Source organism: Pipistrellus hanaki (assembly GCF_964339955.1).
Source record: "Pipistrellus hanaki genome assembly, chromosome: 2".
Taxonomy (NCBI): Eukaryota; Metazoa; Chordata; class Mammalia; order Chiroptera; family Vespertilionidae; genus Pipistrellus; species Pipistrellus hanaki.
In genome coordinates this window covers 192215512-192231759 of record NC_140504.1, presented here as the reverse complement: position 1 = coordinate 192231759, position 16248 = coordinate 192215512, and the positions used below count along the sequence as shown (strand labels likewise).

At 43.3% G+C, this 16248-nt stretch overlaps 1 protein-coding gene across 2 annotated transcripts in view; it reads left to right on the top strand.

Annotated features, from left to right (window-relative positions):
* SPEN (spen family transcriptional repressor) overlaps positions 1-16248 on the top strand; it is an 87067-nt gene that overhangs the window by 67021 nt on the left and 3798 nt on the right. For both annotated transcript variants that reach the window (XM_084875267.1, XM_084875268.1), the window contains 5 exons: positions 271-396; positions 738-851; positions 2965-3078; positions 3724-3824; positions 7820-16004. In XM_084875267.1, the coding sequence (XP_084731393.1) occupies positions 271-396; positions 738-851; positions 2965-3078; positions 3724-3824; positions 7820-16004 (8640 nt within the window). The remainder of the gene's footprint in view (positions 1-270; positions 397-737; positions 852-2964; positions 3079-3723; positions 3825-7819; positions 16005-16248) is intronic.

The following is a 16248-nucleotide window of genomic DNA, read 5'->3' as shown; positions in this document are numbered from 1 at the left end:
TTTTCATAAAATAGGCTGCCTTGTTTTCACTATCATACATTTTTCTTAAAACGGATATTACAAATTTTAAAATTTGAGTTGTAGTGCAGTTGATCTTCTGCAGAGAGCTTCTTGGGAAAGATTAACTAAGAAAATTATTTTTGAGAATATGACTGTTTTGAGAAATATATACCTCATATGGACTTGGTTTATTTTGATTTATTTTCTTGTTGAAAATAAATTTCTGATCACTTTTTTGTATTATTAAGTGGTATCCATTGGCCTTTTCAGGATATTGATATTAAAAAAGTTAATGGAGTTCCTCAGTATGCATTTTTGCAATACTGTGATATTGCCAGCGTTTGTAAGGCTATTAAGAAGATGGATGGGGAATACCTTGGAAATAACCGCCTTAAGGTAAAGAAATTTGCATAAGTTACTATACTGTTATGATTTTTAAGATTTTGGAGGTGTTTTGGTTTTTTGCATATGTCCCATTATTTAAGTTTTCAGTAATACTGTTAGATAATCTAAAGGTGGTACATTTCTGCATTCTCATGCTGTTATACTATAATCTAAATTAAGATTTACTTATTTTGGCAGGATTACTTTTTTGTAAGTTTTTACTTGATATAACCCAATGGTTTCCACCTGAGATGTTGGTTTGACGAGATTCCTACAGAAGACAGGTTTTCTCAGAATTCTGTAGTTGAATAATTGGTGACTTTACTGACAGAAATTTCACCTTTTATATTCAGCTGGGTTTTGGAAAGAGCATGCCTACAAACTGCGTGTGGTTAGATGGGCTTTCTGCAAATGTGTCGGATCAATATTTAACACGACATTTCTGCCGATATGGGCCTGTGATAAAGGTAGGTGGGAGGTTTTGGTATGTAGTTTAAAGCTACTTCTGACTCTCTTTTTCTGGATTTTCTGTCCTTTCAGTCTCAATTTCTAGTGCCATTTTCTTTTCTTTAATAACTCATACATTAAAATTCTCTTTTCTAAAATTTGGCTTAGAAGGGCAGCTCAACTATATTAGCTTATAATATGAATATTTTGAAAAACTCTTTTGAACCAGCTGAGATGATTAATTTTGAAACTAATGTACACTATACTGTTAAATAGAATGTTTCTTAGAGATTTTTATAATTTATCTCACAGTAAAATTAGACAGTCTTTTTAAAAATAAATATTTCTATTTTTAGAGAGGAAGAGAAGGGAGAAGAGAGCTAGAAACATCAGTGGTGAGAGAGAATCATTGATCGGCTGCTTCCTGCACGCCCCCCACTAGAGACTGAGCCTGCAACCTGGGCCTGTGCCCTTGACCAAGAATCAAGGCCAGGATTCTTCAGCCCATAGGCCGACGCTCTATCCACTGAGCCAAACCGGCTAGCGCTTTTTTTATTTTTATTTTTTAATGTATATTTTTGTCGATTTCAGAGGAATGGAGAGAGAGAGAAATGCCAATGAAGAGAGAGAATCATTGATCAGCTGCCTCCTGCATGACCCACACTGGGGATTGAGCCCACAACCTGGACATGTTCCTTCATTGGGAATTGTACCATGACTTCCTGGTTCATAGGTCAATGCTCAACCACTGAGCCATGCCAGCTGGGCAGAATTTTACAAAACTAGAGGCTCAATGCACAAAATTCATGAATGCGTAGGGTCCCCAGGCCTGGCCACCGATCAGGGCCTGCCTTCCCCTGGCTGCTGGCTGGGGCTTCCTTTGTTCCACACTACCCCCACATGGTCAGCGCACATCATAGTGAGTGGTTGAACTCCCGGTCAGTCAAACTCCCAAGGGGACAATTTGCATATTAGCTGTTTATTAATATAGGATTGTTCATATTCACACTAATATGTAATTAGACTAGATTTTTTTAAATGATGATAACTTTATCAAGACAGTCACACAACAGAATATTCACCTAATCAATGTTTATGTAACAGACCCACAAACAAAACAGGAAAACAATCTCTGGCCCCATTCCATTATGTAAAGGTAAAGCTTTTTAAAAAGCAGATTTACACTGTGGTGGACATGTTGCATAATTTTGACATTTCTTTAAATGTAGCTTTTGTTGATTGGAGAAATACACCTTAAAGACTGCTAGTTTAAATAAAAATCCAACAGCTAAGATGGTAGTGCCACTTATGACTAAGAGTCACTAAATTTTTTTGTTGATCTAGTATTCTGTACATTTTTTTCTCTCTGCCAAGAGTATTGATTTTTTTAATTTTATTTTATTTTTATTTTTTTTAGCTAAAACTAGAATGCTTACTTAAATGTAGTAGATTTTCAAATAACATTGCTTTGTTCCATGTCATTTCATTATAATGTTGATTAGATGATGCTGGAACTTAACTCTTGCTTATAGCAATTAGCCTGTGGTAAAATTTGTTTTATTATGTCATTTTACTTAAAGTCACAGAACCTCTCAACAGTGTTAAAATGGACAGTATTCAGTCAATGTGGAAAATAAAGTAAAATACAGAAAAAGTAAAGGAATAATATACCTCAAACCACAGTAGCCATGTTTCTAAACAGTTGCTACAAATCTTATTGTTTTCTCTACAATATGCATAATCAGGAAAAGGCTGAAATTTTTTCTAGAATAAAATGTGTATAAATAGCCCTAGCTGGTTTGGTTCAGTGGATAGAACTTCAGCCTGCTGACTGAAGGGTCCCGGGTTCAATTCCAGTCAAGAACATGCATCTTAGTTGCAGGCTTGATCCCCATGCACGAGGCAGCCAATCAATGTGTCTCTCTTTCTGTCTCTCCCCCTCCATTCTCTAAAAATCACTGGCAAAATATCATTCAGTGAGGATTAACAAAAATAAAATAAGTAAATAAAATGTAAGTATATTTTATCTTGACAGTGTCCTTGTGACTTAGGAGTTTGTTTGGGACTCATACTACAACTAGTGGATGAGGCTCTTTTTTGTTGTGGTTTTTTTTTTTTTTTTTTTTTTTACAGGTGGTGTTTGACCGCTTAAAAGGTATGGCCCTGATTATCTACAATGAAATTGAATATGCACAAGCAGCTGTAAAAGAGACCAAAGGGAGGAAAATCGGTGGGAATAAAATTAAGGTATGCAGAAGGAAGGTAAACAGAAGCAAAACAAAGTTATATTCAGATCCTGCCCTCTTTTTTTGTTTAAATGTCTTCTTTTTATTGATTTCAGAGAGAGGAAGGGAGAGGAAAAAATAGAAACATCAGTGATGAGAGAATCATTGATGGTTATTAGATTGAAATAAATTTTCCAAATAATATATCGATTATAAAAAAAGGTATTGATAGAATGGATATTATATGCTTTTTAGTGATTCAGAAGCCCAGCTGTAAATAAAGTTTAAATGTTCTCCCATAGTTTATTTTGTATTTTTATTATGGTTCCAGCAAATTTATGCACAACAGAGATTGCTGAATTTAGTTGTTCTGATTATTCAATTGACAACCTAGAATCCTGTTAGGTATCATTTCAGTTTTCCATTTTGCTTATCTAGCTCCTTCTAGAACCTTATAATTCTTTATCAAGATTTATGTAGAATTTGAGAGATTTCAGAGTAACAAAATACAGTTTGTTATGAGGGCTATTTCACTAATTGAGAGCGATTGCTCTTTCTTGAAATAGTCTTGAGGACTATTTTGGGAATAATTTAAAAATTTGGTAACACTTTTCATTTTTTAAATCTGAAACTTGCAGCATATACCTGCTATTCTTTTTTCTTTAAGGTGGATTTTGCAAATCGGGAAAGTCAGCTGGCATTTTATCACTGTATGGAAAAATCTGGTCAAGATATCAGAGACTTTTATGAAATGTTAATGGAAAGAAGGTATGTATTTTAAAGTTAGCATAGCTTGATTTTTTAAAATTTTAATACATAAAATTTAAATGGGATTAAATTTTATTTTTCATCTCTTACTTCTACTCTTATTCCAAGAAACCTTTTTCCTTCATACAGAAATGGGTTTATTTTTATGAATCCCGTTTTCATGTGGCCCACGGGAGTTGGGTAACCTATCTGTATTTCTTTCTTTTTCTTTTTTTCTTTTTTTATTGATTTTGTACAGAGAGGAAGAGAGAGAGAGAGAGTTAGAAACATCGATGAGAGTGAGTCATCAATCAGCTGCCTCTTGCACACCCCCTACTAGGGATATGCCTGCAACCACAGTACATGCCCTTAACCGGAATCGAACCCAGGACCTTTCAGTCCCCAAGCCGACGCTCTATCCATTGAGCCAAACCGGTTTCGGCCTATCTGTATTTCTTACAGACTACTCCTACCTTTTGCCACATTAGTATAGATCATCCTGCTGTATAGTTTTGAATTATATATAACAACATGTTAAAGTACATTATAAATTATTAAATGCCCTATATATTTAGAAATGAGAACATCCAGGTTGTCGACATACATGTACTTATACAATTAGTTTTTTAAAAAAACTTTCAAAAGACTAAAGAGCTTTGTTTTAAATTCAGATCTCAAATTATTTGTGAGTCAGTAATCTAAAATATATATGAATTGCTAACTTTAGCAATGCAAAAAGTAAACCTTATTTCTCTCATTAATTTTTTCAATCAATTATGGTATATAGTTTTTTATATTTTTTTCTGCTGCTTGTACGAACCAATACAGTTAAGAATAATTTAAGCTCTCACTGTCTGAATCATGTTATTTCTGTTAGCTTAAAACTTCCCCCCAACTGATGATTCTTTTTTAGATGGTCTGAATATATTAAAATATCCTAACATAATGTCACCACATTCAATAACTGATCACACTTGAAATTGGAAGCTATCATCCAAATGATCAATCTGGTTGTCCAAACATGTCTATGAGATTTTGTCTTCTGGAATGTTATCACTAGATCTCCACCCCCATACATGTGTTAGACAAAAGGCTGTGTGTGAAAAATGTCTTTAGACATTCTAGTTTGAGTATAAAAGGCTTTGACAAGAATGAGCCAAATTCTGATCAAGCAGCTAAAAACCTGTTGAATGCATTCTTTTTTTATTGCCTCTTGTCACTTCATTTAAAAATATATATATATATATATATATATATATATATATATATATATTTTATTGATTTTTTTTAGAGAGGAAGAGAGAGGGATAGAGAGTTAGAAACATCAATGAGAGAGAAACATCGATTAGCTGCCTCTTGCACACCCCTGTTGGGAATGTGCCTGCAACTAAGGTACATGCCCTTGACTGGAATTGAACCTGGGACCCTTGAGTCCTCAGGCCGATGCTCTATCCACTGAGCAAAACCGGTTTTGGCTGTCACTTCATTTTTATTTAAATCATAGAAGTTTTTATTTCTTTGAGTCATTTCCATGTGGAATATTGTGTAGTGGTCATTGAATAACTTGGAAGGTATTTCTTTTTTAAAATATATTTCTTTTGATTTCAGAGAGTAAGGGAGAGGGAAAGATAGAAACATCAATGATGAAAGAGAATCATTGATTGGTTGCCTCCTGCATGCCCCCTACTGGGGATTGAGCCTGCAATTCTGGCATGTGCCCTGACCAGAAATCGAACCGTGACCTGCTGGTTCATAGGTTGATGCTCCACCACTGAGTCACACCAGCTGAGCAACTTAGAAGGTTTTTAATCCTCACCCTAGGATATGTCTTTTTTTTATTGGTTTTGGAGAGAGAGAGAGAAAAACATTGGTGTGAGAGAAACAGTGATTGGTTGCCTCCTGTATGTGCCCCAACCAGGGATCAAGCCTGCAACCTAGATATGTGCAACTTTTTTGGTATATGGGACAATGCTCCAACCAACTGAACCAACCAGCTGGGGCCTTAACTTAAGCTTTTATTTTTTTATTAAGGTATTATATGTGTACATATCTTACCATTGCTTGGAAAGCTTTTAAATGCAAAATGTCTCCCACAGCCAAATTCCCAAAAGTTCAATCTTCTGCATGCCCTCTACCAGGGTTTGAGTCCTCCACCTGGGCATATGCCCTGACCTGGAATTGAACCCATCACCTTCAGGTGCATGGGACCGTACCCAACCAATTGAGCCACCCCAGCCAGGGCAAAGCTTAACCTTCTTGATGGTTTTTCACTAGTAGTTTGGAATCCACATTCCAAAAGATTAAAAAAAAAAAAAAAAAAATCAATCCTCCAGAATCTTATGTTGATAGAAGGCTTTCCTTTGTCAGGTGTGTGTGTGTTGGGGGGGGGGGGGGGTAATAAAAGGGAGAGTGGAGCAAAGGTGGGAGGGAAAAAGAAAACTCATAGGCACATATGTAAGAGAAAAGTTTTTTTATCCTGGCTCAGTTTGCAGTTACCATTAATACTTTAAGTTCTAACAGGAATTCTTACCCATAATTGAGTGAAAAGTGTTGGTGGTCTACTGGTACCTAACACATAAAAAGATCCTCTTTGTATATATTATTTTTCAAAGAGCAGTATCTTTTGAGGTTGGATAATATTGTGTGGATGTTAATTTTTATTTTATTTTTTAAATATATTTTTATTGATTATAGAGAGGAAGGGAGAGGGAAGAGAGAGAGATAGAAACATCAATGATGAGAGAAATCCACTGATAGGCTGCCTCCTGCATGCCCCCCACTACGGATGGAGCCCGTAACCTGGGCATGTACCGTTGACCCCATTGGAACCTGGGTCCCTTCAGTATGCCAGCTGACACTTTATCTACTGAGCCAAACCAGCTAGGACTGGATGTTAACTTTTATATATTACTACTTAAATTCACTTATTTTACTGATGATCTGATTCCAGCTTTTTTTTCTTTGATTCTTACCCATGGTTATTTAATCCCTGTTGAATGGAGTTTATAGTATCTACCTAAGTAGGAAACGGGAGGGTGTGGGACTTCACTGTAAACTAGTTTTGCCTTATTTGGTTTCAGATGGGAGTGCTTATGGAAAATTAGAAGTCAAGAAAAGTAGACCACAGGTAGAGGATGCTTGAATAAAACTTAGTGGCCTGCTTTTCCATAGAGCTGAAGGTAGTCATCTCATTGAATAGTTGATGCATGAAATGAAAAAAATGCTTTAGCCAAAACCGGTTTGGCTCAATGGATAGAGCGTCGGCCTGTGGACTGAAAGGTCCCGGGTTCGATTCTGGTCAAGGGCATGTACCTTGGTTGCGGGCACATTCCCAGTAGGGGGTGTGCAAGAGGCAGCTGATCGATGTTTCTCTCATTGATGTTTCTCTCTATCCCTCTCTCTTCCTATCTGTTAAAAATCAATAAAATATATATTTTTAAAAAAATGCTTTACTTCTAATGATAGTTCAGCTCAGGAATGCAAATAACGTCCCATTTGCATAAGGGCTTGCAGTGTAAATTATAAAAGACTTACAAATGTGGGGACGTGATACCCCTTAATGCTGGTGCTTATTAAAAGCCACAGTACCTAATATTAAAGGAATAAAATGGGTTGAACTACTGCTATTCAATATAAATATAATGTAAGCTATATCTATGGTTTTAAATTTTCTAATAGCCACATTAAAAAGTAAAAAGTGAACTTTTATTTAACTTAGTATACCTAAAATATCATTTCAACATATAATCAAATTAAAAATTACTGAGGTATCTTTTTTTTAAGCTATATCTACCAATTCCAGTGTATATTTTGCATTCCCATGTCAATGCAGGCCGGCCAAATTCCAAGTTCTCAGTAGTCAGATGTGGCTCGTGCCTATAGTATTGGACATTACAGGTCTAACGACTAATGACAAAGATTTTTAGAAGCAGGACTTTGTAATCTCACATGTATGATTTAATGTATAAATGACAAGGAAACAAAAGAATGAAATATTTTTTGTTTGTTTTTGGCAGAGAGGAACGAAGGGGATCTTATGATTATAGCCAAGATCGCACATATTATGAGAATGTTCGTACTCCAGGCACATATACTGAGGACTCTCGACGGGACTATCCAGCTCGAGGGAGAGAATTTTATTCAGAATGGGAAACTTACCAAGGAGACTATTATGAATCTCGATATTATGATGATCCTCGGGAATACAGGGATTACAGAAGTGATCCTTATGAACAAGATATTCGGGAATACAGTTACAGGCAACGGGAACGAGAAAGAGAACGTGAAAGATTTGACCCTGACCGGGACAGAGACCATGAGAGGAGGCCAATTGAACGCAGTCAGAGTCCGGTGCACCTGCGGCGCCCACAGAGTCCTGGAACATCTCCCTTACCGTCTGAGAGATTACCAAGTGATTCGGAGAGGAGGGTTTACAGCCGGTCCTCAGACCGGAGTGGAAGCTGCAGCTCACTTTCCCCTCCAAGATATGATAAACTTGAAAAACCTCGTTTGGAACGCTATACAAAAAATGAAAAGACAGATAAAGAACGAACTTTTGATCCTGAGAGAGTAGAAAGAGAGAGACGCTTACTAAGAAAGGAGAAGGTGGAAAAGGACAAAACTGACAAGCAGAAACGAAAAGGAAAATTTCCTTCCCCTACTTCCCAGACCTCAGAAACAGACCAAGAAAACGAAAGGGAACAGAGCCCTGAAAAATCAAGGGGCTTCAGTAAACTGAGCAGAGAGAAAGCTGACAAAGAAGGAACAGCAAAAAACCGCTTAGAACTCATGCCTTGTGTGGTTTTGACCCGAGTGAAAGAAAAAGAGGGGAAGGTGATTGAGCACACTCCATTGGAAAAGCTGAAAGCCAAGCCTGATAATGACACTGTTAAGTCTTCTGCCGTAGATCAGAAACTGCAGGTTTCTCACACGGAGCCTGCAAAATGTGACTTATCTAAACTGGAATCTGTCAGAATGAAAGTGCCAAAGGAAAAGGCACTTTCAAGCCACATAGAAGTGGTAGATAAGGAATGCAGGCTCAAAACCAGGAAGCACCTAAAACCAGAGCAGTCTGCTGATGGGGTAAGTGCTGTGGATTTGGAGAAGCTGGAAGCAAGGAAAAGGCGTTTTGCAGATTCCAGTTTGAAAATAGAAAGGCGAACATCAGAAGTCAAGAAAAGTAGTCCGGAGGAGGAGGACGCTCGGGTGCTTTTAAAAAGGCAGCCTGACATGCCTTCTAAAGGTGTCATTCCGCTGAGGGAGGGAGGGTCTGAGAGAGAGCCCATGAGGAAAGAAGTTCTTAAAAGAGACTCTAAAAAGATCAAACTAGACAGACTTAATGCTGTTCCCAGCCCCAAAGACTGTCAGGAACTTGTCGGTGTTTCTGTTGGGACTGGCTCAAGACCCATCTCAGACGTGCAAGCAAGGCTGGGAGAACCAGTAGGTGAATCTGCAGAAAATCAAGAAATCCAGTCAAAAAAACCTCCTCCCTCCAAACCACAGCTCAAACAGCTGCAGTTATTGGATGAGCCAGGACCAGAGAGAGAAGAGATTAGGAAGAACTATTGCGGTCTTCGTGATGAAGCACTTGAATGTAAATCAGGCCAAGAGAAACCACATCCAGTAAATACTGAAGAAAAAATTGGCATTGATATTGATTACACGCAGAGTTACCGAAAACAAATGGAGCAGAGTCGTAGAAAACAGCAGATGGAGATGGAAATAGCCAAGTCTGAGAAGTTTGGCAGTCCTAAAAAAGATGTAGATGACTATGAAAGGCGTAGTCTTGTTCATGAGGTAGGTAAACCCCCTCAAGATGTCACTGATGACTCTCCTCCCAGCAAAAAGAAAAAGATGGATCATGTTGATTTTGATATCTGCACCAAGAGAGAGAGGAATTACAGAAGTTCACGCCAAATCAGTGAAGATTCTGAAAGGACTGGTTGTTCTCCCAGTATCCGACATGGTTCCTTCCATGAGGAAGATGACCCCATAGGCTCTCCTAGGCTAATGCCAGTAAAAGGGTCTCCTAAAGTAGATGAAAAGGGACTTCCTTATTCTAACATGACAGTCAGAGAAGAATCCTTAAAATTTAATCCTTATGACTCCAGCAAGAGAGAACAGATGGCAGACATGGCCAAAATAAAACTAACTGTCTTGAATTCTGAAGAGGAACTAAATCAGTGGGACTCTCAAATGAAGCAAAATGCCAGCAGATTTGATGTGAGTTTCCCAAACAGCATAATTAAGAGGGACAGCCTTCGAAAGAGGTCTGTACGTGACTTGGAACCTGGTGAGGTGCCTTCTGATTCTGATGAAGATGTTGAACACAAATCCCACTCACCCAGAGCATCAGCATTGTATGAAAGTTCTCGATTATCTCTTTTATTGAGGGATAGAGAAGACAAACTACGGGAGCGAGATGATAGACTCTCTAGTTCTTTAGAAAAGAACAAATTTTATTCTTTTGCATTGGATAAGACAATCACTCCAGACACTAAGGCTTTGCTTGAAAGAGCTAAATCCCTCTCTTCATCTCGAGAAGAAAATTGGTCTTTTCTCGATTGGGACTCTCGATTTGCTAATTTTCGAAACAATAAAGATAAAGAAAAAGTTGACTCTGCTCCAAGACCTATTCCATCTTGGTACATGAAAAAGAAGAAAATTCGGACTGATTCAGAAGGAAAAATTGATGATAAAAAAGATGATCATAAAGAAGAAGAACAGGAAAGGCAAGAATTGTTTGCTTCTCGTTTTTTACACAGCTCAATCTTTGAACAAGATTCTAAGCGCTTGCAGCACCTAGAGAGAAAAGATGAGGAATCTGACTTCATTTCTGGTAGGTTATATGGGAGGCAGACATCTGATGGAGTGAACAGCACAACTGATTTGATTCAAGAGCCAGTAGTTCTTTTCCATAGCAAATTTATGGAACTCACACGAATGCAACAGAAAGAAAAAGAAAAAGAACAAAAACCTAAAGAGGCTGAAAAACAGGAAGATACAGAGGATCATCCCAAGACCCCAGAATCTGCTTCTGAGAATAAAGAGTCAGAACTGAAAACCCCATCTTCTATGGGGCCTCCTTGTGTCACTGTTTCAACTCCAGCACCGGCATCATTACCACCGGAGAAGACAGCTGGTGATAAAACAGGAGAGCTGCTTTCGGGGACAGAAGAGAAGACCATGGAGCCTGCCTCTGTCTCAGAAGAAGCAAAACCTGCACCTGAACTGGTTCCCCTTGCTGTGGGACAACCTGAACAGGCAGGCTTGCCCCCAGGAGTGGATCCTGAAAAGGATGCAGCCAGGACTCCTTTAGCTGTTGGAGAAAGTTCATCAGTTGATCAGCTGCCTTATCTGGATGCCAAGCCTCCAACTCCTGGGGCCTCGTTTTCCCATGCAGAGATCAGTGGGGACCCAGAACCTGACAATACCCAACCACTTTCAAAACTGACTCAGAAGCCTAAGGAAGCTGAGGAGCTAAAAGTGGACAAGCCAGACCCAGATGCTAGTGTGGAGCCCATTGCAAACCAGAAAGCTGAAGTTGTTGCTGAAGTTCAGCCTCAAGCTTCCGAAGGTGTAGAGGTGGATCCTCCAGTTGCTGCAAAAGATAAAAAGCCAAATAAAAGTAAACGTTCCAAGACCCCCGTTCAGGTAGCTGCACCAAGTGTTGTGGAGAAGCCTGTCACAAGGAAGAGTGAGAGGATAGACCGGGAAAAACTCAAGCGGTCCGGTTCTCCTCGGGGAGAAGCCCAGAAGCTCTTAGAGTTGAAGATGGAGGCCGAGAAGATTACAAGGGCTTCCTCTAAAAACTCAGCCATGGACACTGAACACCCCGAGCCAAGTTTGCCCCTCAGCCGAACCAGGCGCCGGAATGTAAGGAGTGTCTATGCAACCATGGGTGACCACGAAAGCCGCTCTCCAATCAAGGAGCCCATCGAGCAACCGAGAGTGACCAGAAAGAGACTGGAGCGGGAGCTTCAGGAGGCCCCGGCAGTTCCTACTACCCCTCGGAGGGGAAGGCCTCCAAAAACACGCCGTCGAGTTGAAGAAGAAGAAGAGACCGAGGTGAAAGAGCCAGTTGAAACACTTAAACCAGCTGAGGGATGGAGATCCCCACGGTCCCAAAAATCAGCAGCTGCTAGTGGCCCACATGCGAAAAGGGGGAGAAATGAACCTAAAGTTGATGTTGAACGTCCTGAGACCAACACTGAGGTGAGTCCCCAAGTAAATGTGAAAGAAAATAACACAAAATCTAAGACTGATAAAGAAGAAGCAGGAAGTGAACCAAAAAGAGACAAAAAAGAAACTGGCACAGACAAAAATCCACCTGAAACCCCCCCAGTTGAAGTGGTAGAGAAAAAAACAGCCCCTGAAAAAAATTCCAAGTCAAAGAGAGGAAGATCTCGAAACGCTAGGTCAGCAGTGGACAAATCTGCAAATCTGAAAACCGTGGATGCCAGTCTCAGTCCCACTGTGGCTCTGAGCCCTGTAGGGCTGGCTGTGGAGAAAGAAGCTGGGGTGGTGGCAGTCTCCCCAGAAAAGAGCAGGAGTTCACCAAAGGAGGGTCTTTCATCCCAGGCGAACAGTGATCCAGCTGGTCCAGACAAGGAGCCAGAGAAGGAAGACCTGTCTGCCTCTAAGCTGTCCCCAGAAGCAAATCGGCTAGCCAAGCAGATGGAGCTTGAACAGGCCGTGGAGAACATCGAAAAGCTCACTGAAACCTCGGCCTCAGCGGCTTTCAAGGCAGCAGCCACAGACGCACCAGAGGGCCCTTCCACAGAGGACAGGGACAAGCCTGCACACCAAGCGAGTGAAACAGAACTGGCTGCGGCCATTGGCTCCATCATCAATGATTTTTCTGGGGAGCCAGAAAACTTCTCAGCACCTCCACCTTACCCTGCAGAATCTCAGACAGATCTGCAGCCCTCTTCACAAGGGCTGCAGACTCCCGAGGAGGGAATGGAGCCTGAGACCAACGAGGCTGTGTCTGGCATCCTGGAGACTGAGGCTACTACAGAATCTTCTGGCCTACCAGTCAGTGCCCCTAACCCCTCCTCAGGCCCAGCAGATACCAAGGAAGCTGGAGGGAACAGCAGCGAAACCTCCCGCCCAGTGCTGGAAACTAAGGGATCAAAAGAAGCTGAAGTGGCTCTCCCTCGGAAAGAAAAAGGGCGCCATAAAACTAGATCACGCCGCAAGCGGAATGCACACAGGAAAACGGGGGCTACGGCAGAGACCCGTGTCTCCCAACCCAACCAAGTTCAAAGCAGTAATCCTGCCACAAATGAGGGGACAATGGTACAACCCCCAGAAACTCCACAAGAAGAAAAGCAGACTGAAAATCCCCAGGTCACTCCTCCGGAGACACATGCTTCTGACCCAAGCGAGACTCCACCCAGGGAAAATTTGTCCCAAGAAACCAGTGCTGAAGAAAAGACTCCAACCAAAAGGACTGTGCTCCCAGACCCTCTCCCTCCCTCCCAGCCAGTATTGGTGGACAATGAGTCCCAAGCCAGGTTCAAGGTGCATTCCATCATTGAAAGTGATCCAGTGACCCCACCCAGTGATTCAAGCATACCTACCCCCACAATTCCTTCTGTAACTCCAGCAAAGCTCCCACCCCCAATGACCTCTGGGGGGATCCCACATCAGAGTCCCCCTACGAAGGTGACAGAGTGGATCACAAGACAGGAGGAACCTCGGGCTCAGTCCACCCCATCACCAGCTCTTCCCCCAGACACAAAAGCCTCTGACATTGACACCAGCTCTAGTACGCTGAGAAAGATTCTCATGGACCCCAAATATGTATCTGCCACAGGCATCACTTCCACGAGTGTCACTGCTGCCATTGCAGAGCCTGTCAGTGCTGCCCCTTGTCTGCATGAGGCACCAATCCCTCCAGCCGAACCTAAACAGCCTCTTGTAGAAGAAAAACCAGGAGCTCCAGTAACTAGTGCCTCTGACACACAGGCCTCAGAGGTTCCAGTAGCCACTGACAAAGAAAAGGTGGCTCCAGCTATTGCTCCCAAAATTACTTCTGTTATTAGCCGGATGCCTGTCAGCATTGATTTGGAGAATTCGCAAAAGATAACTCTGGCAAAACCAGCTCCTCAAACCCTGACTGGCCTGGTGAGCGCCCTGACCGGCCTGGTAAATGTCTCCTTGGTCCCAGTGAATGCCCTAACTGGCCCAGTGAATGCCCTGAAAGGCCCTGTGAAGGGCTCAGTGACGACACTGAAAGGTTTGGTGAACACTCCTGCTGGCCCCGTCAACGTCCTGAAGGGGCCAGTGAATGTCCTGACAGCGCCCGTGAACGTCCTCACCACTCCGGTGAACGCCACTGTGGGCGCAGTGAACACTGCCACAGGCGTGGTGAATGCAGCTTCGGCTGCAGTGAGCGCTCCAGCGGCTGCAGTGAGCGCTCCAGCCGGTACAGTGACAGTCACAGCAGGCGCAGTGACTGCTGCCTCTGGCGTTGTGACTGCCACAACAACAGGTGCGTTGACTGTGGCGGGTGCAGTGATTGCACCACCAGCAAAGTGCAAGCAGAGAACAAGCACTAACGAAAACAGTCGGTTCCACCCGGGGTCTATGTCCGTGATTGACGAGCGTCCAGCAGACTCGGGCTCTGGAGCCGGGCTGCGTGTGAACACTTCTGAAGGAGTTGTGCTCCTTAGCTATTCGGGGCAGAAGACTGAAGGCCCACAGCGGATCAGCGCCAAGATTAGCCAGATACCCCCAGCGAGTGCCATGGACATTGAATTTCAACAGTCGGTATCCAAGTCCCAGGTCAAACCTGATTCTGTTGCACCATCACAGCCACCACCCAAAGGCCCTCAGACTCCTTCAGGCTATGCAAATGTGGCCACCCACTCTACACTAGTGCTAACTGCCCAGACATACAACGCATCTCCGGTGATTTCATCTGTTAAAGCTGACCGTCCTTCCTTGGAGAAGCCTGAGCCCCTTCACCTCTCTGTGTCCACACCTGTCACCCAGGGTGGCACAGTGAAGGTTCTCACCCAGGGCATAAACACATCCCCAGTGTTGGTTCACAACCAGTTGGTTCTCACCCCAAGCATAGTTACCACTAATAAAAAGCTTGCTGACCCCGTCACTCTCAAAATAGAGACTAAGGTCCTTCAGCCAGCTAACCTGGGGTCTGCTCTCACGCCCCACCACCCTCCCGCTCTGCCCAGCAAACTGCCTGCAGAAGCAAACCACATCACCTCAGGGCCCAGCACCCCAACAGATCGAACTGTCTCCCATTTGGCAGCCACAAAGCCAGATGCACATTCTCCTCGACCCAGTGGGCCTGCTCCATCTCTTTTCCCGAGGGCATGCCACCCGAGCAGGACCACGTCCAATGCGCTCTCCACCAATGCCACAGTCATGCTGGCTGCAGGCATTCCTGTGCCTCAGTTCATCTCCAGCATACACCCAGAGCAGTCTGTCATCATGCCACCCCACAGCATCACCCAGACTGTCTCCCTTAGTCATCTGTCCCAGGGCGAAGTGAGAATGAACACGCCCACACTGCCTAGCATCACCTACAGCATCCGGCCAGAGACACTTCACTCACCTCGGGCCCCTCTGCAACCTCAGCAAATAGAGGTCAGGGCCCCGCAGCGGGCAGGCACGCCCCAGCCAGCCACAGCCGGTGTGCCCTCCCTGGCCTCCCAGCACGCTCCAGAGGAGGAAGTGCATTATCACCTCCCTGTGGCTCGAGCCGCAGCCCCTGTGCAGTCGGAAGTACTGGTCATGCAGTCGGAGTACCGACTGCACCCCTACACTGTGCCCCGGGACGTGAGGATCATGGTGCATCCTCATGTGACAGCAGTTGGTGAGCAGCCCCGGGCAGCAGACGGCATAGTGAAGGTTTCACCAGCCAGCAAGGCCCCGCAGCAGCCAGGGAAAGAAGCTGCCAAGATGACGGATGCCAAAGCAGCCCCTGCCCCTCACAGCGAGGCCCGGATTCTTACAGTCACCCCCAGCAACCAGCTCCAGGGCCTGCCTCTGAGCCCGCCTGTGGTGGTGACCCATGGGGTGCAGATCGTACACTCCAGTGGCGGGGAGCTGTTCCAGGAGTACCGGTGCGGGGATGTCCGCACCTACCACGGCCCGGCTCAGCTCGCTCACACTCAGTTTCCTGCCACCGCCCCCGCTGGCCTGCCTTCCCGGACCAAGGTTCCCACTCAGGTGAGAGCACGGCAGTAAATCCGCCTTCTGGTGCAAACAGTGATTGAGGTGCCAGTGTGGTTCCTAAGGTGTGTCATTCTTTTCGTGGGTTTAAAGAGAAACTTCCTAAATTTCAGGGATCAGATCACAGCACAGAGAGCTGAAGGACATGGGAAGGAGCTCTTTGTGGGTCGGGAGGGAACATGTTACCATCTCTTACCAGAACCCGCAATCTTGAGTCCCAGAATGCATCACCAACTGGTTA